General features: G+C 37.1%; 3 protein-coding genes across 6 annotated transcripts; 1 reads left to right on the top strand and 2 right to left on the bottom strand.

Annotated features, from left to right (window-relative positions):
* Positions 1-4,666, bottom strand: LOC143446147 (uncharacterized). Of its 3 annotated transcripts, none has more exons than XM_076945658.1 (9): positions 4,536-4,666; positions 4,154-4,277; positions 3,549-3,646; positions 2,735-2,852; positions 2,354-2,491; positions 2,138-2,209; positions 1,636-1,863; positions 968-1,068; positions 1-713 (listed from the first exon to the last, which is right to left on the bottom strand). In XM_076945658.1, exons 2-9 carry the CDS (start codon positions 4,206-4,208, stop codon positions 621-623), a joined length of 903 nt encoding a protein of 300 aa, XP_076801773.1. In that variant the 5' UTR covers positions 4,209-4,277; positions 4,536-4,666; the 3' UTR covers positions 1-620. The 3 variants fall into 3 exon arrangements, with proteins under 3 accessions (XP_076801773.1, XP_076801772.1, XP_076801774.1); XM_076945657.1 differs by having other exon boundaries at positions 4,519-4,660; XM_076945659.1 differs by lacking the exon at positions 4,536-4,666 and having other exon boundaries at positions 8-713; positions 2,138-2,191; positions 4,154-4,406.
* A 1,517-nt stretch (positions 4,667-6,183) lies between these two features.
* LOC143446146 (uncharacterized) lies at positions 6,184-11,430 on the top strand. Its single transcript, XM_076945656.1, has 8 exons — positions 6,184-6,340; positions 7,734-7,831; positions 8,540-8,657; positions 8,886-9,023; positions 9,188-9,241; positions 9,537-9,767; positions 10,627-10,730; positions 10,930-11,430. Exons 1-8 carry the CDS (start codon positions 6,268-6,270, stop codon positions 11,020-11,022), a joined length of 909 nt encoding a protein of 302 aa, XP_076801771.1. The 5' UTR covers positions 6,184-6,267; the 3' UTR covers positions 11,023-11,430.
* Positions 11,431-11,568: 138 nt separating this feature from the next.
* Positions 11,569-17,161, bottom strand: LOC143446282 (uncharacterized). Of its 2 annotated transcripts, none has more exons than XM_076945858.1 (12): positions 16,947-17,161; positions 16,496-16,611; positions 16,062-16,189; positions 15,702-15,819; positions 15,364-15,493; positions 15,168-15,257; positions 14,778-14,993; positions 14,452-14,683; positions 14,065-14,286; positions 13,358-13,616; positions 13,019-13,145; positions 11,569-12,847 (listed from the first exon to the last, which is right to left on the bottom strand). In XM_076945858.1, the coding sequence occupies exons 1-12, from the start codon at positions 17,011-17,013 to the stop codon at positions 12,507-12,509; spliced, it is 2,046 nt and encodes a 681-aa protein (XP_076801973.1). In that variant the 5' UTR covers positions 17,014-17,161; the 3' UTR covers positions 11,569-12,506. The 2 variants fall into 2 exon arrangements, with proteins under 2 accessions (XP_076801973.1, XP_076801974.1); XM_076945859.1 differs by having other exon boundaries at positions 16,496-16,608.
* Positions 17,162-23,553: the final 6,392 nt, after the last annotated feature.

Raw genomic sequence — 23,553 nt, 5'->3', positions numbered from 1 at the left:
CAGTTATAACCAGCAACTCCAAAGCTAACCTCTTAAATGAACTTTACTCGATTTCTTACACTAAGGGTTTGTAATTACTTTTCGCTGCGACAGGAAACATTCCATATAAACAAATAGACGTGTGCAAAGAATGCGTTGTATTTCATTATTTTCATGGCAATAACTTATTGAACCCTAACGTGATTTTGTAAACATATTCTTTTATTATGGTGATCATCAGATATGCAAATATGACGATCCAGTCAACAATTAAAAAACATCATTTCTCATTTTAAAAGTAGAAATTATCTCAAAACCCTACAATTTTTAGTATAGACCACACTGAATATATTTGCCTCACTTATATACCATATATAGGCTTGAGTGTTGAAAGCAGCGTAAACAAATTGTGTCAAAGAGGTTTGTGTATACACTACTTGCGTTTGTTGGAACTAAAATGCAAGAGCAGCGGGAAAGAAATATTTAATAGAAGGAAATGTAAAAATGTGAGACGAATTTTTTCAATTGCGAAATGTTTAAACCTTTGTCTTGCAGCAAATTGAGCACAGAAAACAGACTGAAAGAGGGTTGAAAGAGGTTGAGGGTTGACTGAAAGAAGTTTTACCCCGGTGTTGCTTCTTCTATTCGTCGCCTAACTTACCCTCAAGTTGGTGCAAGTCAGCATCAAGTTGTTTTATGTCAAGTTCGATTCTGTGGAGAGTGTCTGTTTCGCCCTGGATCATTAGTAGAAATTTAATGATTCGCAATTAAGGTCAATGAAATTCACTCAATGAAATCCAGAACTCGGGTTCGCTTGTGCAGTTGTAGGCTACATCTTACACATACGGGTTTGCCTCATCAAGTCATCATGTTTGACCATAATGATCAAAACTTGTATAAAAAAATCCGCCACTTAGCAAAGCAGCAGCCGACAGCATTTTTATGTGTAGCTTAATTATACAAAAAATATCTTCGTTTAAACTTATACCTGTGTCAAAGAGTCGCTTTGGTCTTTATTCCAAGAAAGGTCTTCAACTTGGTTTTCATCATCGTCACGCATCGTTTGTTCTTCACCACGTGACTCGGCTTCTGTTGGTCAACGAGGATGATATAAGATTAAGTCTATGTGTAACGTGCATTCAAATCGTTTGTTATAAGCACATATACAGAATCTGGTTTAAGTCTTTGTAGGACCGTTTGTTGAAACAAGTTGTCAGTCATTTTAATGTAAGCATATAGAAAGTAAGCTAAGAAAGTAATGTAAGCTTATAGGCCCGTCATTTTTTGTTATCCAACTTTCATCTACTGCACATCTATACAGTGAAGATAACTTTTTCTAACTGTTAATGTTGAAATTAAGTTTTAGTTCAAAAAGGTTAAAATATGTCACCTAATTTGGTTGCGGGCCGGTTGTTTAACATTTTTTTCACGACAAATGTCAAACAATTAACGTCAGCTAAGTTCCTCAGCAATCAACGTTAAACGCAACGATATGCTGGTATAGATATAAGCAAAGTATATATTGTTAAATTACACAATTTGTACATTCCGTTGCGATCCGAAAGGATGTGTAAGTTTCAAATTAACAGCAAATCGATACATCACATCCGAGAACGTCGCAATAGTTCTTTAAGATCATATTTTAACGGAAATTACCTTCCATTGATTTTGCTACGTCATCAATTCCCGTATCTGCCATCGGTTCTTCGTGCGCAGGGTCTTTCGGGATTTTTGATTCAGCATTAGCATTATTATCAAAGCTACCGCCAACTTCCATTTGTGCTTTTAAATATTTCAACTCCATCACCATGAAATCGTCATCCATATGTTTTTGTGACGTAGCAAGCTGTTCATCCATTGAAATGGTGTCAACAGTGTCGAGGTCTAAAAAAAGTAAAAACAGTTACAGGATTTCCTTATGTAATTTATAAACAAGGTTCATTGCATAAGAACACTTCTTAAAGGACTTGGTAAGCAACCAAATTTTGTCAATAAACGCGCGGTAATTTGTTACACCCAGTATATAGGCATCGGTTCTAATATTTTGATTTTGATATTTTCGTGCCATGCAACTACACACTTCAAATATTACGAAATAACTTTCTGGGAAAAAACTAAAAATTATTTCATTATTTTTATATTTCTCTTTGTCTCCTACCTGGAGCATCTTCGCTTGTCTCATCTTCGTCTTGATCTTCCGCATCATCCGGATCTTCAAATAGATTTAAAGCTTATAAGTGAAAAAGAAAGACTGAACTAAGAACAAATTTTCTTGCAATTTGATAAAGTTCCTTCAGCAAAAGTTTAGAAAGACTTCCTGCTATAGCATTTCTGAAACCTTTTCACTTTTAGAATATTTGTATTAATATTTCACCTGTTTTTTTAATGACGTCAGTGCTATCATCTGTGACGTCATTTTGCGCACTTATTTTTTGTAATTGTGACGCAATATCTTGTAATTCACTTTGCAGGTCGCTGTTTTCTTGTGACGTCACGTCAGCCACTACTTCACCTAATCAAGTCGAAAAGATTAAATAATAGTAATCCGTCACTGTATGCAATTGTCTTGTCCAAATATACAGCATAGAGTGAAATATAGTCTGTATTTCTGTAAGTGTTAAAGCCTGTATTTTTGTATATGTTGTTTCTACTATATAAGACACATCACGGCGAAATTACAGTATAAATTATATTGTGAAGAAAGCTTGGTAACATAATACAATATTATGAATCTACAATGAGAACTTGTTTATACCCTGTTTTACTGGGTTGTTCTCTTCTAAACCAGTGACCATGTCTAAGCAATTTCTTGACAGGGCGCTTACATTTCCTGATATTAAGTCATCAATAACTTCCATTACACAGCTGATGGTCTGTTAAACATAAAAAACACAATTTCTTGACGTCAAGTCCTTTCTTCATAAGAATTTAAGAATCTAAAAATAGCCCGTACATTTGGGGAGTGTTTGTACAAAACAAATCAAATTTTTGTGTGGTGTCACATGACACTGGTATAAAGACGTATTTTGTGCTGCCAATAACAAATCTACTGTTAATTATGTTTTCATTGCTTCTGGACATGTTAATATTAAGTAAAAAGGTAATAAAGATGGCATTGTGGAAATCATAAATTGAATATTTCATCGACGACCAGCTGCAAAGCGCTTGGTCAATATTGGCGGCGGAAAGATCTGTTGAATTGTACAAAGAGCGAAAGAATGAGATTCTACTCAAAAAATAACGGGAAGCTCGATTAACTGCGCGGTTGGCAAAAGAAAGTACTTTAAGTCAAATTTTCTTGTTTTGTTATTCTGTAAAATGGAGACATTCTTAAAATTAAACAAATGAAACTGCTGGTTTCTTGACATTGCCATTGACGTTATCATATTCAGGTCGACCTCAACGCGTCCTCCCTGTAACCTATTTCAGCATCGTTGTTTGTCAGATGGATATAAATATTTTATGAGACCACAATTAAGTGACGAAAAATGTCGATAAAATGTCAAGCACTAAAGAGCGCTGGTTCAGAAATGGGCTTTTAAAAGCAGATTACAATAGAGATCAAATACCTCTTCATCGTGTGGAGTTGAGGCCACTTCCGTTTGCTCATCCACATTGTTGACCTGTTGGTTGTTGCTAGAAATTGGTGCGGCTTTAACATCAAAACCTTTAGAATTCAGCACATCAAGTAAAACTCATGAAACGGAAGACGTTATATGAGGAAACTTAATATGGTTACAAAAGCTTAACTTTATAAGTCAAACAATCATTGGCAAGTTGTTTTTTTTATGAAAAAGCAACTACAACTGCTTGAGAGTATTGTTTTGTAAAGGTATTGAAAATATTATTTTATTAGTTTCAGAATAGTTAATTCTCTTTTGATATTTTTACTTATATTTTCCCTTCAACTTCAATTAAATTCGGTTAAAAAACGACTTAAAATTGTAAATCCTTCCACGAAATTTTGGAAAATTAGCAAATCAGTGGTTTGATAAAATATTTTTTTTTTACTAAAAACAATATTATCATTGAAACAATTGTTAAAATGAAAATTAAGTAATCTATTCCAAGTTTGTTTAACATGTTTGGATTTTTCTTTATTTTCTCGGTTTCACTGTTTAATTTTGCAATAATCAATATTTACTTGTTGTTTAAAGTGATAACATGCAGAGACCTTGAAACAGAAACAGGCCGAGTAAAAACCAGAACAATCTTCCTTCTATGGACATCCTTCTTTGTACCTAAGGCTGCTGTTATTTAATTATGACTGGATGATCTCAGTTTTTGTTGTCAAGGAACTGGAAGAAAGAATTTATTTTATCTGTTTATATACACTTTTCGACACAAAGTTTTTCTGTTGTATGCAGTAAAAAAATACTTAGTTCAAAAGAAATAACTTTTGTTAAACCAAATTTCATAAAACTAACTTCCTATAAAATGACTTTCTGTACAATAATATAACAAATGGAACAATAGAATAACAAAGAGTTCTCACGTAACACACAAAGGAGAGCAATTATGGTCTCAAAATACTTTTACTTGTAATTTTCGCTGACGTTTTTCGCTGTGAAGGATTAATCTTGAAACTTTTTCACAACTTCGTACCCTTTGCTTTTCTTTTCAAATTTATCGAAAAACAACAGTGAAAACATGAATTAGCGTATGCAGGCGTGCTCTGATAACTCTGCGGCTCTACCTTTGTCACCATTGAAGAGCAATTGCCACACAAGTCTGCTATATACATAGGTTCTTATAAAACATTTGAAAATGTCATATTGAAGCTTTTATCACAGGAAAGGCTCATGAAGATCAATGTAAATTTGATAATAGCACACAAGGCACTACCAGAAAACAAACAACTTCTTTTGTTTAATTTTAATTTTCTGACATAGCTCCCCCCTCTATAATATCGACTGACCGCTTTGCAGCCGGCTTTTGATGAAACACTCAATCATATGATCTGACAAATTCTTCTTTATTGCGTTTATAATGTATAGCTGGCATGAAATCTATGATGAGTGATGACATAATAAGCGACAAATTTTATTTCAGTGCGACAAATCACGTCACCAAGGTTTCTGAAACGCGCCTATACTGTTTTTCCCAACAAATTTTCACTTTCTTCTTAAAACTGCGTTTGTACAAATCTCATGTCAAATCAATGGATTTATCATAGGCTTGTGGCTAAGAAACGATTAAATAGGCTAACCTCATTTCATTGCTGGCAAGCGTGACTTAATAGTATTGTAGCGTAACAACACGACAAAATGAGAAATAAAATAATATTTGTGACGTATTAAACTTTAATTAAAGCTTTTCTCCTTTTGATTTTCAAGCTATATTTGCGTGCCATATAATTTTACTCATCACCTACACTCCTACAGTATACACGAGCCAATAATTTTACAACAGCAACCAACCCAAACAACCGAAGACCTAAAATTGAGTTTCAACATGGCTGTATTATTTTATATTAGCTCGCATGTTTCGAGTTGAAAACCTTGGTATGTCAAATCTTTTCTGAAAAATCAAGACATTTATGTTTGAAGAAGAAACACTATATATCTTATCCAAAACGTTTTCGTTTTCCTGCCATCATATGGAGGATTACTGTAGCATTGAATATCTAAAAACTTGAATATTTTTGATACAGTTTCAATCTGTCACTTGAATAATTTATAAGATGTTGTTGTATAAATTCCCTAGTGAGTTAGGCAAAGAGTGTTCTGATGTACGCAACGAGCTACACTCTGGCAAGCATATAATTTAGTTCAGTGTCGTGTTTAGACCAGACAAGACAATGCGGATCCGTGGAATAGAAAACTAGAAAAATGACTGTCAAGTACATAACTTATCACTTCTGAAAGACTTGTTCTCAAAGATTGAAGACACTGTTTAATCTGTCCAAATTGTTCGTTAGAGCCCCGGGAAGGAAGCAAAGATCTATAAAAATGAAGAGAACTCGTTTGGCAGATGTTCTAGGCTGCCTTATAAAACGTTTGTCCTAACAAATGTCAATCGCAGTTGTCCTTGACCGATGAAAGAGATAGCACAGCGGAGTTACTTGCCCCGACTGTCGGCTGATCTCAGAAATATCTCTGTTCTCCCATAATACGTTTATGACACTTCGTACTGACAGATTGTAGAAAGTTATTGAAAAGCTATCAAACTTATGCAGTATAAGCGGTGATTGTTCTTTTGATGTGCTATGCATTTCAAGCAGGTTGTTAAATTAGTTCTTTTTATGTGAAAGATTTTGTATATTTCCATTCATACAATCATTACTTTATGCAAGATCAATTGGGAAAAATGCCGTTAAAATTGGTTTCCTGGATGTTGCTTGTCGTGGTTCTTTTTCAAGGTTTGTACGTAGTCGTTATAAATAAACTTAATACATTAATTGATGTCAATTAATACAGAAAATAGCAAAAAATTGAGATAAAAGTTTTCGAATTAGTCCCGAAAATCCACCAATTTTTTAGAATGTTATATCGCATTAAATCAATCTGGACTAAATCTGAATACACGTTCACTAAATTGGTACTTAGGCTTCTACTGTTTCAAAAATTATCAATGCTGATTATTTTGTTATCGAGGAAAACGAGATTTCATCGAACCATCAATTTTCACCGATTTTCGAACTTATAAAGCTAAAAGATTAACTTGCATAACGATAACGTTCTCAACTTCTTTTTCTTAGTGATTGTATTTTTGTTGTCAGAGTGTCGACATCAAAGTTTAAGTTGCCTGCAATTGTTTGCTTGCAATATTACACTCCCACTAATTCATCTATAGCATGATAATCCAGTTTATGTCAATTTTGTTTATACGCTTTCTTATTTTTCCAAATGTTTAGGCAACTTTTTTCGCAAAACGTTACATGCAATTGAATCAAGAAAAATATCCAATTTCAACATAGACTAATATATTCAGCAAATAAACAAAAAAAATCGTAGTTATATTGAAGTTATATTTTACAAGTGTTGGGATGATGGAAATTTTTTCTCTGCCTTTAAAAATTTAAATCCAATCGGCGATTTCAAATAAAATTTTGAAAATTCTTTTTAGCTTTGTTTTAATGGACGCATTCATCAAAGTTTTAAAAGCAATGCTGAGTATAAAGAAAACACAAGATAGTGTACAACGTTCAGGCCATAACTGTGTAGGAATGTCCGCATAACTCCAAAAATATTGGCCAGTATGTAGCCACACTTGGGCAATAAACTTCGATTCGAATCTTTAATAAAGTCGTATCAAACGCATGTAGTAGAATACAGGCTGTAAAAACGTTTCCGGTTATTGTTATTCAACAAGTGGCTGGTGGGAGGTTGGTAAATATTTTGGAAGAATAAAGAAGGTTTTTGAATTATTCATTTAAGCTGAATTGAGAATGGAATGTCCTCACACACACTGTTTGTTCCTAAATAAATATCTAGCAGCTGCACGACACAGTTTGCAAAGAAAACAAATAAATTATTGCATATTTACTGAAGTAATGAAGTTTTGCTTTTAGATTTATCCTGTAACCATATTAATCCGTGACTTTAACGCTAAAATAAGTTGGTCTTAACTACTGTAGGTGTAATAATCATGAAGCTGGTGTATTTATTCAACCAAAACTCTTCTAGTAAAGAGAAGTAATTTTTTTAAATCGTGTTCGTCGTACCCCAGCCATTGTCAATATATATCTTTATCATATGATCTTTTAATGAGACCTTCAATTGAATTAATTTATTTTTTGTAAAACTACAAAGGTTACCATGGTGAAACCGCATCAATTCCTACCAGTGGCCAGGTAGTCAACAAAACGATGGACGGCACACCGGTGGCCTCAAGCACAAACGAAGAAGAGGTATTTCATCTTGATTGTAATCTATACTTTTCTCATCTCTGAAACAACACATGCAAGCGATCTCGGTGCCGCTTATTGACACTTTACGTCACTGCTGTTGTTTATTTCATGCAATGTTAATGTCGGCATGATAAGCAGTAACATTGAAATATACCATAAGATGAGATTAGAGATTAGGTTTCATTGAGGTTAGCCTAAATATGACAACACTACACAGAAAATGAAAAAGAAAAATAAACAATTTTTTTGTTATTTTTTATCTCTGTCTATTTTACAGAATGATAATGAAATATATCCAGAGTAAAATTCCAAGATTCCCAACCAGTCAATCCAACTTCCCATTAATTTTGGCAAAATCTCATTCTTTTGCTCTATGTATAATTCTACAGATCGGCTCGACTCCAAAAGGTCGCTTAAACGCTTTGCAGCTGTTTGTCGATGAAACATCCAATTGTATGATGTCACAATGCCATCTTTATTACGCTTTCATGTAACCGCCATGTATATACGGAAACAATAAAAACATAATAAACGCAAGATTCGTATTCGTCAGAACGAATGTGGTTATACAAGCTTACAACGTGTTTCTTTTCTAGAAGAATCTTTCATTTTTTTCAAATAGCCGTGTTTTTATTGCCGTAATTTTTTTCCGGCTTTCCATCCCTAAATTCTGATTAAGATGGAATGGTCGTTTTTTATTTTCAACAGACTATAAACTGCATCATACAAGTTTTTAAAGCCATAGGATCTGGAAAAGCAAATGTTCTATCAAGAAAATGTCAGGACACGGTCGCAGATATAAGAAAGAACAACCCAGCAATGCAGGGTACAAGTAGTTTGTAATAATGCATCACAAAATCATAACATTTGTTAAAATTATATCTGTATATAAACCTGTGTAAACTAATCGAGGTTACCATCGACGACAAAAACTGATAATTTTAATCAAAATTCGTCATTGAGCGTGTAGAGAATTGTTGTGGAAAAAAACCGACCGCATGTCGCCTTATGTTGTTGTATTGACTTAACACTGACAACTCCATCTTACTTATAGATGAAGCTGTGAGTGACGTGACACTTGAAGACAACAGCGACTTGCAAAGTGAGTTACAGGATATTGCGTCACAGTCACAAAGTATAAGTGCGAATGACGGCGTCACAGATGAGAGCTCTGACGTCATGACAAAAATAGGTATTGATAAGAAAAATATGACATCATGACCGGTAATGTCAGGCTACAATAATAATAATTTTATTTAGCTTCAAGAAGAAATTTTCAAAATTAGTCACAAAAGTTTTCCTGGGTCGCATTTTATTCTCTCATTTTACATCCGAATTTTTTTTATCTATTTGAAGATCCGGATGATGCGGAAGATCAAGACGAAGAGGAAACAAGCGAAGATGCTCCAGGTAGGAAACAAAGAGATGGCGAAAAATATGAAAATAATGAATTAAATTTTAGTTTTTTCCCAGAAAGTTATTTCGTAATATTTAAAGTGTGTAGTAGAATGACATGGAAAGATCAAAGTAAAAATATTAGCACAAATGCATAACCTGGGTGTAAGAAACTACGACGGTGTTAATGTTATTGTTAAACAGAGATGTGTTTAAGGTTCAGTAAAACGTGTATTCGGCAAAGATTTATTTTATTGCTATTCATCCGACTTAATGTGGCTTGAAACATTTTTATTTGTATTTTTTATAGAGTTCGATTACTTTGACACCAGCCCTGTCGACGAACCTTTTATTACATCACGAAAAAAATTAGATGATGAATTTCTGGTGATTCCAATCAAATATTTAAAAGCGCAGTTTAAAGCCGATGATGGCGCTGATGTAGATGACGCTAAATCAGAGATTCCAAAAGATGTTGCGGATGAAGAACCGATAACGACGGTAAAAACGGAAAACAAGGAAATGAAAAAATCAATGGAAGGTAAGTTTCATGTAAAACCGCTAAATGAAACCACCAGTATAAACCCATTTGAACTGCGATCGAACGTGATAAAACATGACTTATCGACTGATGTCATTTTGAAGCCAGTTCTCTTGGGTAACAGAGGTATATGAAGATACTCCTGTATTGCAATTTGACGCCTCTCCAAGCACCATGCATATGGTGTCAGTGCGTTAAAATTAGTATAATTAGTATGTCTACAGGCTTTGTCGGCTGACAGGAGTCTTTAATTACAGCTGGCTGTAATCCCGGTCAATAATTTATGCTGAGAAATCGCACTGTGATGCTTTGAAACAGAGTTCTAAACAGTGCATTATAAACAAATAAAATAGTCTAAGTTTAAGGTGTTTTTTAAGTAAAATTTTAAAGAATAAATTTAAGGATGGTACAAAACAATTTATACACTTTTAATTAAGGTTTCTATAATTAGTTTCACAAATACATGACAATTCTTTTACGTACAACAAATAGATTTAGTGTAAGCCCAATAGGCTTAGTTTACATGGAACCATGCATGTGTAGCCTACACCAAAATCTTATTGAATAAAACTTAGCATCCCAAAAATTTAGATTTGTCAATAATAATTTGAATGATTTCCAATAAATTTGAAAGCTAGGGCTAGTTTTATTTTTTGAGAAATGGTAAAAGGTAACACTTGGTAACCATTGAAGGTAAAGGTAACCATTGGTAACACTTCAAGAAAGTATCGCGATTGTGTAGTTAAGATTCGTCTGAATCACGTATATTAAGGTATTAAAACAGACATTACAATAAAGACCCATCTAAATATTATCATCACTTTATCACTCATAATTACCATCATCCATTGATTGGTAGAGGCAGAGTCACGTGCTGGTGAGTGGGAAGGGATGCGTGACCGCGATGACAACAAAGTTGAGGATACTCGCTGGAAGAAAGTCCAAAACAACTCTTTAACGCAGGTAAAACAGACTCCTTTTGATAAAGCCTAACTACACACAACCATGAAGGGTTCTCCACACACAACATATCCTACAATTTTTTGAACTTGGCTGAACGGTTTAAAGTTATAAAGCGAACTGCTTTTGGTATACTTTAAGGCCTAATCGAAATTAGCTGTTGAACACGTCGCATAAACATGGTACTTTCCCGTTCTTTCAGCGCAAAACAGACGCTCTGTATCGAATTGAACTTGACATTGAACAGCTGGATGATGACTTGCATCAACTTAAAGGAAAAATTGGCGACAATTAAACGGAAAAGCCGTTGATACAACTCCTACCTTCAGATGGTGTTCTGACCTCATTTTGTCACTAAGGCAAACTGTACTTTACACAACATACTGTAATTGGTAAAGCTTTTGCGTTTTTTGTGGTTACTGCTGTTATGTTTTTCTCTTGTTGCTTTTCAAAACTGTATTTTAAATTTTCCGCGTATTCTATTTGTACTGAACGTGGTCACGTGCATTGCGCAATATGTAGGCATTTGTTTTATCTATGTGACGTGAATAATTAATAATAACTAACGCTTTCATCTGTTGATGAAACGTCAGGATTTTAAATTTAGTTCCATGCTAGGTCAGTTTGTTACTTTTGCACAAAAGAAATCAATACTAATATTTGGTTAGTGCAATAATGTAAATAAAATAGTCTGTATTGTCAAGTGTCTTTTTATGCACACAGCAGTTTAAGATCCCATGTAAAGTTTTAAGGTAGTTAAATGTTGTTTTACGAATAACAATTTAACTTATTTCAAAACCTTGATTACAAACATTGTCAATTTGCTTGAAACAGACTGTAGTCAACTTGTTAGAAGACTTTTATTAAAAAAATTAGTGAAAAGGAGCGAACAGTACCCTAGCAACTGGTTTCTGTACAAAGATCATTTCGAAAGCACAAAACTGGCCCGACTCCAGTGTTTCCAAAACAAAATTAAACTGTTCAATTTTATAGCAATCTTCAAGCTAGCAGCGGGAAACACTGAAGGGCATCTTCAAGGTTTAGATGAAATTAAAACGAACTCGCTTTACAAGCACAATCGGTGGGGGAGTTGTAGAAATAGGACTTCAGTCTTCGATAATCAAGATAGGCACTTTTAGTGTGTTGGCAGCTTTTCAAAGCGAGGGAGCAAACATAGTATGTAGGGTAAATTTGGCAGATAGATAGCAGACGAAGATTTTACCTTGAACTAGGCTCACTGGGTGGTGAGACCCGGAGCAATATGACATCGCGAAGACGGAGTAAAAAAATTTAAGAAAAAAGAAGATCGAAGGAAATTATTTCCGATGCTGAAGGCTCAAATGACATGAGTTAAGAACAAGGTTGAAAATAGCGAAAAATAAACGAATAGAAAGAAGAACGAGCTAGAAATTTGAAAACAACAGGACTAGACACGCTTTAAAACCAACAGCAACGATAAGAACAGAACTGCAACAAGGAAGGCGTTATACAAAGAAGGTAAACGAATAAAATGAGATCTAACAGGGTACAATTGGCAGAGGCACAAATCGCTATCCAAAAGAAATTCGAATTTGAACACTCAAGTTTAACTTGACCTGTGACAAGTTTATCTCAAATCTAGGAAAAGGTTATATCAAGGTAGCGAGCTTGACTGCTCCTGATTGTCGACGTAAATGCTAAACTGAAGCGACCACAAGCCGCATATAAGAATAGCAGCAAACTAATACAGCGAGCTATAATTTACAAGCGGCGAGTGACGACGACGCATATGTGACGTCATCAATCCCATATTTGTTCCTCGTCTTCCACGTCAACGTTGATGTCTTCGTCATCGGACGTCATGTCGGCGTCGGGCTTTCTGGAAGATTTCTCGTCATCCTTTGGCGCCGATCCGCTGCTGCTCTTCCTACTCCCATCGTCAGGTGAGACCGATTTTTCGTCATCTACGCTCATCGCGGATCTCTTTGTGACGTCACTTTCGTCGTTTGTGGTCTTGTCTTCGTCGCTGGTGTGACCCAGAATGTCCCGGATGCTGTGGCCGCTCTTCTTCGGACGTGATTGGTTGCTTTGAACATGTGGCGGGTGAAAGCCGAAAAAGGAAGATCGTGGCATGAGGAAGCCTGGTGTTGAGACAAGATCGTTAACATGACGAATACTTGGAATACTTCAAGCTAACTACAACATTCTACAATATAAACCAGCAGTTCCCAATCTGGCATCTGCACACGTAACACTGTGGGTTTAGGAGTTATAGTTTTATAAAGGCGAGTTTTGACAAACGAATAACAAACCTGGAGAATTGGCACCGAGTCCAAAGCCAAAAGCGCCAGTTGTCGGAGACTGGACCAGGTTTGGAGAATTGAGTGAAAGAGAGTGACCAAAATGCTCACTTACATCCACTTCATCAGACACATGCGGCTGCAATTTAAGAGAATTTGAGCTATTATGAGAATTAGAATTCAAAGCAATGAATCATATTGATTGCCAGCAACACACAAATAAATTTACCTAACTAATTAACTGACTTTACACACAACTAAACACTGCTAGATTACTGAAGTAGAAATGTCAAAGTAATCGCACAATACCTACAGTGCCTATAAGTATAAAGTGTTCAAGATCAAACAAACCTTGAATCTCAATTTAGGTAGCTTTCCCGATTTAATGACATCGCTCGATTTACTGTCCGATGAAAATCCATTCTTCATCGAGCGAGGCTTTTCTTCGTTGGCGTGACTGCCCCCTGGTGGACTGTCAGCTGGACTTGAACTTGGAACCTTCTGATCTGAATTATTGTCGTCAGGTCGAGAGCGATCCAGTCTGTTGTCCAAGTCCTTGCTCGGTTCTGATTTGATAAGTTTTGAATTGATCTCACTGCTTGACATATTGCTGAAAAAATAGAATTAAAAAATAGAGAAATTAAAACTAAAACTTAACTCTAGAGTGCCATCCTATATCCTGCTTTTTTATTTTACTATATACTGATAATACTGAGTTAAGACGGACAGACGGTTCAGCCACCATCAACTTTATCAAAATGAAGGTATACAATGAGAATTCATTTCAATGCCGAGCTGATGAAAATGTTAAATTTTTAAAACTGTGAGAACGCATTACGCAACTATAAAAAGAAATGGATGTGAAGGAAAACTAAACTGTAATACAAATTAACAGTAAAAATTACATAAACGACACATTTTTGCAAACACTTTCATCTGTATTCAGAAAGTAAATGAATTAAATATCCCGCACAATAGCACTAAAGCAATAACACAACATTACTTCTGATTTTTGCTTAACACCCAATGTAACAGCTGTGTGCAAGACAGCCACCCACCTTCTCTTTCGACTGAGTGGTGGTTTCTGCAGCTTGAGTGGTCCAGACGATGACGCGGAATCAGTCTGGTGGCGGTACGCTCCCGGTGAGAGCAGCAAAGATGGAGTGTGGGGTGTCCCGGGGGTATGTGGGGTCAAAAACCCATTCATGCTGGTGCTTGTTGTGGTTGTTGTTGTCTTGTTGGAAGCGGCCGTGCTCTGCTTGTGGTTGGATTCGCCAGGTCTGCACGTGACAATAAACTTTTGAATTAAGCACGTGATCAATTTGAAAATGTTTAAAAAATTTAAAGATCCCAGAACCTGTTTGAGATTGGAACCTAGATGATAATCGATGCTATGATTTATATCCAACTGCATAGATTTCATTAGAAATATTGTGTACACTTACGTGTGATAAGCTTTAATGTCGTCAACATCAAACGAAAAGAAAGGTCTCCGTCTGTTGGCGTTAAGCAAGCTAGGACTGGCAGTCTGGGCTGGACTGAACGACGGTGAAAATGTTGGACTTGGCACATATCCGATATAAGTTGGCGTAGTCGGTAATGACCCGGGGTACAGAGGCAACGGGATACGAAACCCACCTGGGGTTAAAGGACCAAAGCCTGATGCAGCAGGACTACCTACAACGACAATGAGCAAAAGGAATCACTGGTAAATTTGGAGCTGGCTGACAGTCGTGTCAGCAAGACTAAACCACTAAACCTGGTATTATACCTGGTACTTGTGACAAAATACTGGGCAAGCCGGGTGCCATTACACGGTGCCTGAAGTGACCAGGAATGATGGATGGGTGGCAACGATAACGCACCGAACCGACAAGTGGACTTATAGGTGCCGATGCACCTCGACTTATCTCCTCGCTCTCAGATGCTGTGGCTAATGACTCCTCACTGCCGTCACTGACTGAACCACGCAGCAACCTTGCAGCAGCTACGAAAGATGTAAAATTCATCAATATCGGTTGATGTTGTTAAGTTACCACAGTTAGTAAATATTTTTACTTCGACAGGTCTTTGTCCACGGTTGGCAAACTTAAATTATTTAGAAGCATAGGCAAGGAGAGAGAATATCTGACTAACTGTGCGAACAAATGTCTCAACCTACCAGCTCTTTGGACAGGAATAGCAGCCGGTGATTGCAGCGGAGATTCTTGTAAACTCCCAAACACATCCTCCTTACTATCAGTCTTTGCAGCTAAACAAAAAACTTTTTGTAGCTTTAGAAATCACAGTTGATTTAAATATGGTACCATGCTGTAGTACTCATAACAAATAAGTATAATAAAAAGTGAGCATTTTACCACTGCCGCGTAAAGATGAAATGAGACCATTGGAGGGCGCCATTAAAAGTGACTGCTGCCTTCTCGACATGTCAACCATGTGAGCTGTCATTGCTGTCATTGCAGCAGCAGTAGCAGCATTTTGCGACATCTATTGGATATCAACAATCATTTCATTAAGGTAGTAAATAAATAAATTGAGACTGCACTAAAAAACAGATGTCCAAAATCTCCATGTTTGAAGTAAAAAAACTAAATTTTTAAATGACAAATACTTCATGTAGCAGGAGTAAAGCTACATTTAAGAGATAAGCCTATCCTATCATGCAAAGTTTACACAAATATATTTCAATACGAACCTGATTATGAGGTAAAGGAGGGGTTAAACCTACAGGTGCAGCAAGTTCTCGGAAATTGAACTGATATGTAAATCGTTTTCCTTTAGTTTTGTACAAAATCCTCTTATTGTAGTAATACCTGAGGCAAAAGAAACAGCTTGAGCTGACAGAATGATTTATGATTTGTTAATTAATACGACCCAAGCAAATGCTGATGTGTTGAAAGTTAAGGTGAAAATTAATATAAACTCCCCCATGCACCAGATTTTAATGAGCGTAGAGGCAATTTCTTCTTTTTCATAACAAAATTAGCGAACCACAAGCTGCAAGTTTAATTACACAAAATCAGAAACAATATGGAAGAGTTGACATTTGGCTTACCTCAAAGCACGGCTTAGTTTGTCGTAGTTCATGTGCGGCTTGCATTTCCTCATTCCCCACAACTTGGCCACTTCATCTGGGTCTTTGATGACAAATTCTCCATACTCACCCTGCCAGGCAATGATATCCTGCAACAAGCATAAAGTTCATCAAACCTATTCATCTGCGGCAGTTCGTTGTTTTGCACACAAATAAAGGCCATACATTTCACTTGAAATAATCAAAAAATGTACAAAGTAGCCTGCAATTGGCAAGATGGGTTGGGGTAAAGTTTAATTCACACGATTATGATAACATTGTTTAACAGACATAATGTCAACACAGGAAACAAACTGGCAGGACATTTGTCATGACTGGGCACATCTGGCAAAACTGCAAGCTGACATTCAAGAGTTTGGTTAAACAACAATTAACACAAAAGAAAATGCTCGTACCCGATATTGCTCGTCTTGTAAGAGCTCGAGGATGAAGTGCCAAAGCTGGACCTGACGGCTGCCTGGGGCAGACTCGGGCTTGTACGCCCAGTCCGGAACATTCTGGGAACTTCCTGCTACAGGAAGAGAATTAAAACTTGATTAGCGCGATTGACAAACTGCTGGGAGCAATTGTTAATAAGTTATATAGAAGCTCAAACGCATTTCTTTAGTTTCACTATTTGGAGTTGTCTGTCTAATATATTCAGGCCAAGGACTAGAAAATTATCACAATACTTACAACACAACAATCAAATAAACATGGTGAAGCATTTACTGGTGACTAGTGGCCGAACTTTTTTTAAATATGTAATTGCATGTTAGTAACCACATATTATACAAACATATTGCAAAAAGATAAAATGCTCATAAAACCAACGTATTGACCGTAAAGTAACTTCAAGAAATGTACCTGGTCTCCAAACACTGGATGTTGGGTGGGAGCGGGACTTACAAGGGTCCATGATTGCACAATGCATCTTCACAGTAAAATATTCCAATGGCAAGAAAGTGTTAAGTTTATTAGTTCAGCCTCGACAAGTTTTATCTACAGAGCAACCTATCATTCTCAATATTAAGACTTATTCATTCAGCAACTGGGTTGTAAAAACGAAAACAAGAGATCAGTTACTGCTATTTATACCTGTAATCATAATTCATGAGTAATATCAATTACAAATATAAGCACAAAACTGACATTCCCATTTGTATCAAAGAGGTTTGATTTATAAAAATATATCACACCTGACCTTTGCTGTACTAACATAAAGCTATTTTAATCAAGCTCAACTGCTTAATGAGTTCAATTCCATCTCACTTTTGAAACTAATTGGTCTCTAACCTGTCCAAAGATAAAAACAAATCCTTACTTCGCGCCAGTTTCGCAGTGAAAACGCTTGAAAGTGGTAAGCCGATGTGTGGTGATTAAGCAAATAAATCCAATCCAATTACACGCAATTGTTCCAAGCCAGCACACGTTGACAAACTAATCTCATCCAGGAACTAATCTCATTGGCGTATCTGATTATCGAATTACTAGGCTTCACAGCAGATAAGTCTCTTTTTCTAAGCTCGGTCTATAAGGAAAAGATCGCACTGGGTTTACCGATTGCAACGTGAACAAAAAGCTAATCACGCCGTCTATTCAGTGCGAGATTAGTCATGTGTTAGCGCAAATAGACAACAGTGCCATTGAAGGGAAAGAAAGGCGTCCTGCGCATAAACAAAGAAGATAATAGAATGAAAACGACATGATACCGACGGGCCAGTGATTCCGTAAGTCTGCTAAATCGTCCATTGAACGTTGGACCAAATAGAACGCCATTCTCTCAACGTTTCAATTGTTCGGACTTTGCGCGTTGATACATGGCGGCTCATCTACAAACAAACCGAGTTGCCTATTGTTCATCGCCAACTTTTGACCGCCCCGTACGGTTTCCTTCGCTTAAATCTTCTGTACGACCCCGTTTCCGTCGAAAGCGTGAAACCCATCAGGCGCGATGCTGGGAAAATCGTTCGACACGAGCGAACAGCGGCGAGTGCGTCGTTTCATTTCGCCCAAAACGAACGTCTGTCATCTGTAACGTCAAAAAAATGCATCAACATATGTAGGCGTTTCTTTGCGCAAATCGGTAAGAGATTATTATAATACATTTTTTCAAGTGTTAATATTAATATGGATAGAAACGATTAAACTCCAATGCGCAAAGCTGAAACTATGCACAAAAACCTCAGGTATTTCGAAAAAAAACAAGACAGTAAACACGGAATTAACGTCTTGTTTACGACAATACTCGTCGGAGTTCTAACCTCTGCTGTGATTTCCTGTTCTGCTACAAGCGACATTTCTGCAGCAGGCAACAACAAAGTGAATAAACCAACAAACATCAAAACACTGCGAACTACACAGAGCAAACAAGGCAACAAGGTCACGTGCAATTAAGCGAATAGCTTAGAGCCGAAACGCAAATGCCAAGTAACGGAAGGAATAGATGCCGTAATAAATAAATAAAAGACTGTTTCCAAATCACATTACTTTCCCGACAAGGCACTGAAACTACGACAAGTGCGCTTACTTAACTGCGACAGAAATCAACTTCAAAGTCGGCACTACTTAGTAAGACGAAGTACCATACGTGACCTAAATTGTGTACACCGTCGTCTCCGATTGAGAACGTTGCTTTCAAGTGCGACTAAAAATAACCACATCAAAGCTACAAGCTGTTTGGATTCTTGTTAGGACATTCGGTAACTAGAAAGCAAAATCTTTCCCGGGTGTCGCTTTTAACTTCTCCCAGTCAAAACACAGAACTACACGACACGACGCTTCGCACTTGTATATCAGCTTAGTAATGCTCAACATGTACCTGTTATAACTATAAAATGCCAAATAAAAATTCACTAATACGTCCGCCCTGTATCAATTGAGATGCCAACGCGGCTGAAAAAATGATAAAATGCGGGTTGACCGTTATGTTTATTTGGTCGGCGGGCGGCACGTTTTGAATCTTGTTACAATAGGGCATTCCACGGAACGTCTTAGTTTAAAAATAGAACAATCGGTAAACGGACGCGTTGCTAATCGAAATTCATAACTAAGGGCGAGGTCTGAATAGGTAGTCTTTCGCCGACAAAAAGCAAAAACATAACAGTCGAGGGTAATTGCGACGTCAAAGTTTGTCTATTTGTATTGGCGTGGCGTCAAGTGTCAACGACTGGCTCAGGTTCTCACGAACAGCCTGGCTCGATGGAAGTGAACTTTGAAACATTGAATTCCGGTTGGGATGTTAGCGGTCGGCTTCAAAAACATTATTTTTTTTGACCGGTTAGGACACTAATAAGACCGTGCGCCTAATGGTTTCCTTCGCAGTTGTCCCTATGTGCTGATCTGGAAATCCCCTTAAAAGCGTCGTGCTGAATCACGCACTCTTCAACTAAGTCGCCGCATTCTTCTGGGCAAAGCAAACAGAAAATTTAAACAGTTCAACAAAGCCTGATTACACATGGCGGGAGGCTGAACCGTACCAAAGCGAATATTTTAACGACAATTCGAGCACTCGACGACAAAATCACGCACAATGGTGCCGTTTTTAGATCTGGGCGCCATGTAGGATGGGCCTACAAGCCGGCAGAATAATTACCATAAAACAAATGATCATCTCTGGAGTTATCGCCGACGTTTACGAAAGTAAATAAACTAATACGTGGGAGGGCCGGTGATGTGCAGCTCACAGCTAGGTAGACGGACAAAACAGATAAAAGCGAGATCAAACGTACCGCAAATGGGTCAAGAGTTGAGCACTCGGGGACAATATTGCGGCTTTTATCGTTAGCCAACTCGCAAAAACAGCTCGAAAGTCTCATAAACTACTCATTAAATTGCGAGACTTAAGCATGACACATCTGCTGTACATTAAAAAAAAACGATTTTCTTAAATCTGAGAGTTTTTCCTCGTATGTTTTTTACATAGAGTTCATCTTATATGTGACCAAAGTTGCAATAATCACGTTCAAATAAAGCGATTAACCGCGCTATTTGGCCAACTTTTACCGCGCAAACCAACGCATGATGTCATTGTCACATTGAATTGCAACAGCGTGTCATAATGCCCGAGCATTATGACGCGGTCACAGTGGAACGAACTGCGTAATTTCTTGGTAAACAAGACAACAGGAGAAAGCTCAATGAGAACTAAAACCAATACGGCCGTAGCCTGCTTAATAATTCCTTTACTTTAATGAGAAAAGTCCAGTTTGTTTTAAGTACGATAAAATGCATTAGATATGACCTTTATAGCAAGAGTGATGCAATTTTACTGACGTAAAATTTTACTAACGTACATAGAACCGCTGCACTGAAATTCGAATCAAAGCTACGCAAAATCAGAAACAAACCTTGCTGGCAACTGACGCTGAACCGTCGCTTAGTCCAAGTGCGTTATTTTACAAGTTTTATTCCAAGAAAAACACAGCACAGCAACGCTAGGCTTCTTCTACGGGTTCAGAATGCGACAAACACCTTATTAGAACATTTCGTGTGCGCGATTGTTTTTAAGCCACTTGAATTTGGGCCAGGTTAGATTGGGCAGGTGCGCATGCGATTGATAGCAGATGGCTTGGTATGTACCTGTATTACGTAATCCTATTCCTCTGTTCATTCGACAAGCACAGGCGTTTCTAAGAAAAATGACTCGATTTTGCAACGGGCGTGTTTTCTGTGCTGAACGGAACGCATTTTTCGCATCCCTATAGCTTTCTCTTTATAACGTTTAGCGCAAATGCTACTACCGTATACCCAATTAAAATATCGGGTTTTCTTTCCAGCTAGCCCCTGGTCGACCTCAGGACATTGAGTAGATGACGGCACCTTTACAAACCAGGTAGCCGCTAAAAACTATCGATCTCCACAAACAGCCAACAACAATTAAATTAGTTTTCCATTTCGCGGGGACACGACGTTCGTTTCTATCAGAGAAAATCAAACAAGAACCTTTATTGTCCCCCGCAGTAGACGTTTAACCAAAAAAAAAAGTTGAACAGTGTTGCACTGCAGCCATTACCTGATAAATTCTCCTTTTTTCAACGAATGCAGTGTAATAAAGATAAAATAACAATTCGAATTCCTTAAGCGTTTCAACTTCAAGTAGCTCCCAGCGAAATCCGAAACCGCGTGTTGCCTGTGAACAGGGCATGAAAGCTTCACGCTGGCTTGTGCAGCAACAGAGTGGGAAAAATTGATGAAAATCAGAATTGCCGCTACGGCGTTTTTCATGAACTTTGAAACATTTTTTCGACACGAAACGATGTCAGCAAAGAAGATCACAAAACGTTTGACAATTGAATTTGCCTCCACCAACTGGGCCGCCATGGAGCGTAATATGTGCCCATAATGAATAGACAAACGAAAGAAGATGGTGACCGAAAGAGTATCGTAGTCATTAGGAAAATTCCATCAAACAATGGAGTAAGACTAATAGCGCTCGGAGTTAACGACAGTTTAAAATTAAAATACATTAACACCGCTTGCATGGAACTATTAAGGACATTTGAATTTGTTGAGGTGATGCTACTGTATTTCGTTGTTGGTGTTAGCGGACGTCCTTTGTTGAAAAACTTTTACATAATCGACAACTGGAAGTCGATAGCATCCGTCAATAGTGACAAACAGTCCACAGTCCACGCAGCCTTTTGCTATGAAGTAAATCTTCAAATGGAGACCAACAACTGGGCGCTTAGATTGAGATCTCAAAAATTTTATTTGGGCCAATAAAAAATTCCTTATCTCTTTCATCTACGTTAAACCACTGATGGGTTTAAATTTGGCTCGATCGTTTTATCTTAGGTATAACACAGTGAATTACCTCACCGTTTGGACGCAATTGCAAGCTCTGTTTTTAACAAACGTATTCGCTTCGGGACGCCGTAAGTCACTTCATTAAGCGCATGTCATACCGCAGACGTACGAGACGATTACGTCATGTTACGCATGAATATAAAAATAGGAAACAGGAAGTCGATCAAGTCAAGTTCATGGCAATTAATGTATAACGTTTTGTAAGTATTCCCCTGAGGACGTGGTATTCAACAAGAAACTAAGGCCCATGAAACTGTACGAAAAAAGATTTTTAAATTGGCCACAATTATAGCAGTGAATGTATCCTATTTATCCATGCCGACTGGAATAGTATGTCACATTAAATTTAGAGTTGAGATGGGTTGGATAAATGGTTGCATCTATGTCCGGACATGTCGGTCTGATCCGTTGACGCGTCTGTCAGTTATAAAGCAACTTGATGAATTATTAAACAAATTACAAGTCCCTCGGCAAAATCTGCAAAAACCCGAAACGTTAAAATTGCCTGACAAACAATAGCTAAGATGTTCGTTCAACAACGGGCAGCCTGGTAATACGGCTACCGTCACGGTTAATTCATAAATCCCATTGATTTGTCGAGACCAAGCAATTAATTTCTGCTTTTATATCATGATTTCATCTTGCTCTTTTGCCAGAGAATTGCTGACAGTCTGGATAATTAAACAGCAGGGGTCGTTAAGAATCTTTCTAACTTCTTGCAAATCTTTAAAACTAAACTTCGACGGTTTTTTTACGTTGTAAGAAAACTGAAAGTTGAAGAAATGGCTACTTAAAACGTAAATTCGGCAAAAAAAATTAGAATAACCATCCGGCATTACCGGTGATTGCTGAAGACAAAACATCAGCTTGACATCGTAATGTGCGAAGGACGTAAAATTCTACCGGTTATTAAGCGGAGAAATATCGCTTTATCGACGATTTGGCGTCAAATTTCTGACATTAAAAGGGCCTGCGCAATTTCTCACGCTGTTATTACAAAGTTAGAACATGGCTCGAACTTACAAGATTATTTAATTATACGAACACGCACGCCGACGTTCACCGCAGAATATACGAGGTATGTGGCGCCGAAATAAATTGCTTCGGAAAAAAACTGGGCTGTTATTTTCAATTTTGCGACGAAAACCGCTTTGACAACGGAAAAACACTGGAAATCTTTCGTGCTAGATAACCAGACAAGACCAGAGCTCCACGCTGACTTAACTGGAAATTGTTAATAGCTAGTAAAATAAGATTGGGTAAAGTTGTTTTCTTTAAGAGCCCAACAAAGCATCTAAACCAAGAAATGTGAACAATGTGAATTTCTAAAAATGTCAAAATGAATGTCAAAAATGTGAATTTCTAAAAACCGATTTCAAGGCAAATATGAATATTTTGCTGGGTTTATTACCCAGTATTTTCATTATTATAAAAACAAACACATTTTAGAAAATTCTGACAATTACTGTAACATAACATGCACAAAATTGTAATTTGCATACAAGTTAAAATACATGTTATATTAAAGCACATATTGAGTGTATGCAAATGCGGCATGTAACCACTGCATAAAACTTCACGAAAAGTCGTGAACGATTGCAGACAGGAATCAGAAAAGACGACGGCTTAATAACATGCTTAACTGGAAGCAGCAACATGCCGTTTA

This window comes from Clavelina lepadiformis, chromosome 2 (assembly GCF_947623445.1).
Source record: "Clavelina lepadiformis chromosome 2, kaClaLepa1.1, whole genome shotgun sequence".
In the NCBI taxonomy this organism is placed as follows: domain Eukaryota; kingdom Metazoa; phylum Chordata; class Ascidiacea; order Aplousobranchia; family Clavelinidae; genus Clavelina; species Clavelina lepadiformis.
Note: the sequence above shows the minus strand (reverse complement) of the source record. Positions and strands in the feature narration are given on the sequence as shown.

Coding starts and splice junctions, on each gene's coding strand:
- LOC143446146 (XM_076945656.1), top strand. CDS start 6,268: ATGCAAGATCAATTGGGAAAAATGCCGTTAAAATTGGTTTCCTGGATG. Junction 6,341..7,733: donor TGTCGTGGTTCTTTTTCAAG/GTTTGTACGTAG, acceptor AAAACTACAAAG/GTTACCATGGTGAAACCGCA. Junction 9,242..9,536: donor AACAAGCGAAGATGCTCCAG/GTAGGAAACAAA, acceptor TATTTTTTATAG/AGTTCGATTACTTTGACACC.
- LOC143446147 (XM_076945658.1), bottom strand. CDS start 4,208: ATGTCCATAGAAGGAAGATTGTTCTGGTTTTTACTCGGCCTGTTTCTG. Junction 2,210..2,353: donor TGACGTCATTAAAAAAACAG/GTGAAATATTAA, acceptor TTCACTTATAAG/CTTTAAATCTATTTGAAGAT. Junction 714..967: donor AAAGCGACTCTTTGACACAG/GTATAAGTTTAA, acceptor CTAATGATCCAG/GGCGAAACAGACACTCTCCA.
- LOC143446282 (XM_076945858.1), bottom strand. CDS start 17,013: ATGCATTGTGCAATCATGGACCCTTGTAAGTCCCGCTCCCACCCAACA. Junction 15,258..15,363: donor TTCATCTTTACGCGGCAGTG/GTAAAATGCTCA, acceptor TTTTTTGTTTAG/CTGCAAAGACTGATAGTAAG. Junction 13,617..14,064: donor CCACTCAGTCGAAAGAGAAG/GTGGGTGGCTGT, acceptor CTATTTTTTCAG/CAATATGTCAAGCAGTGAGA.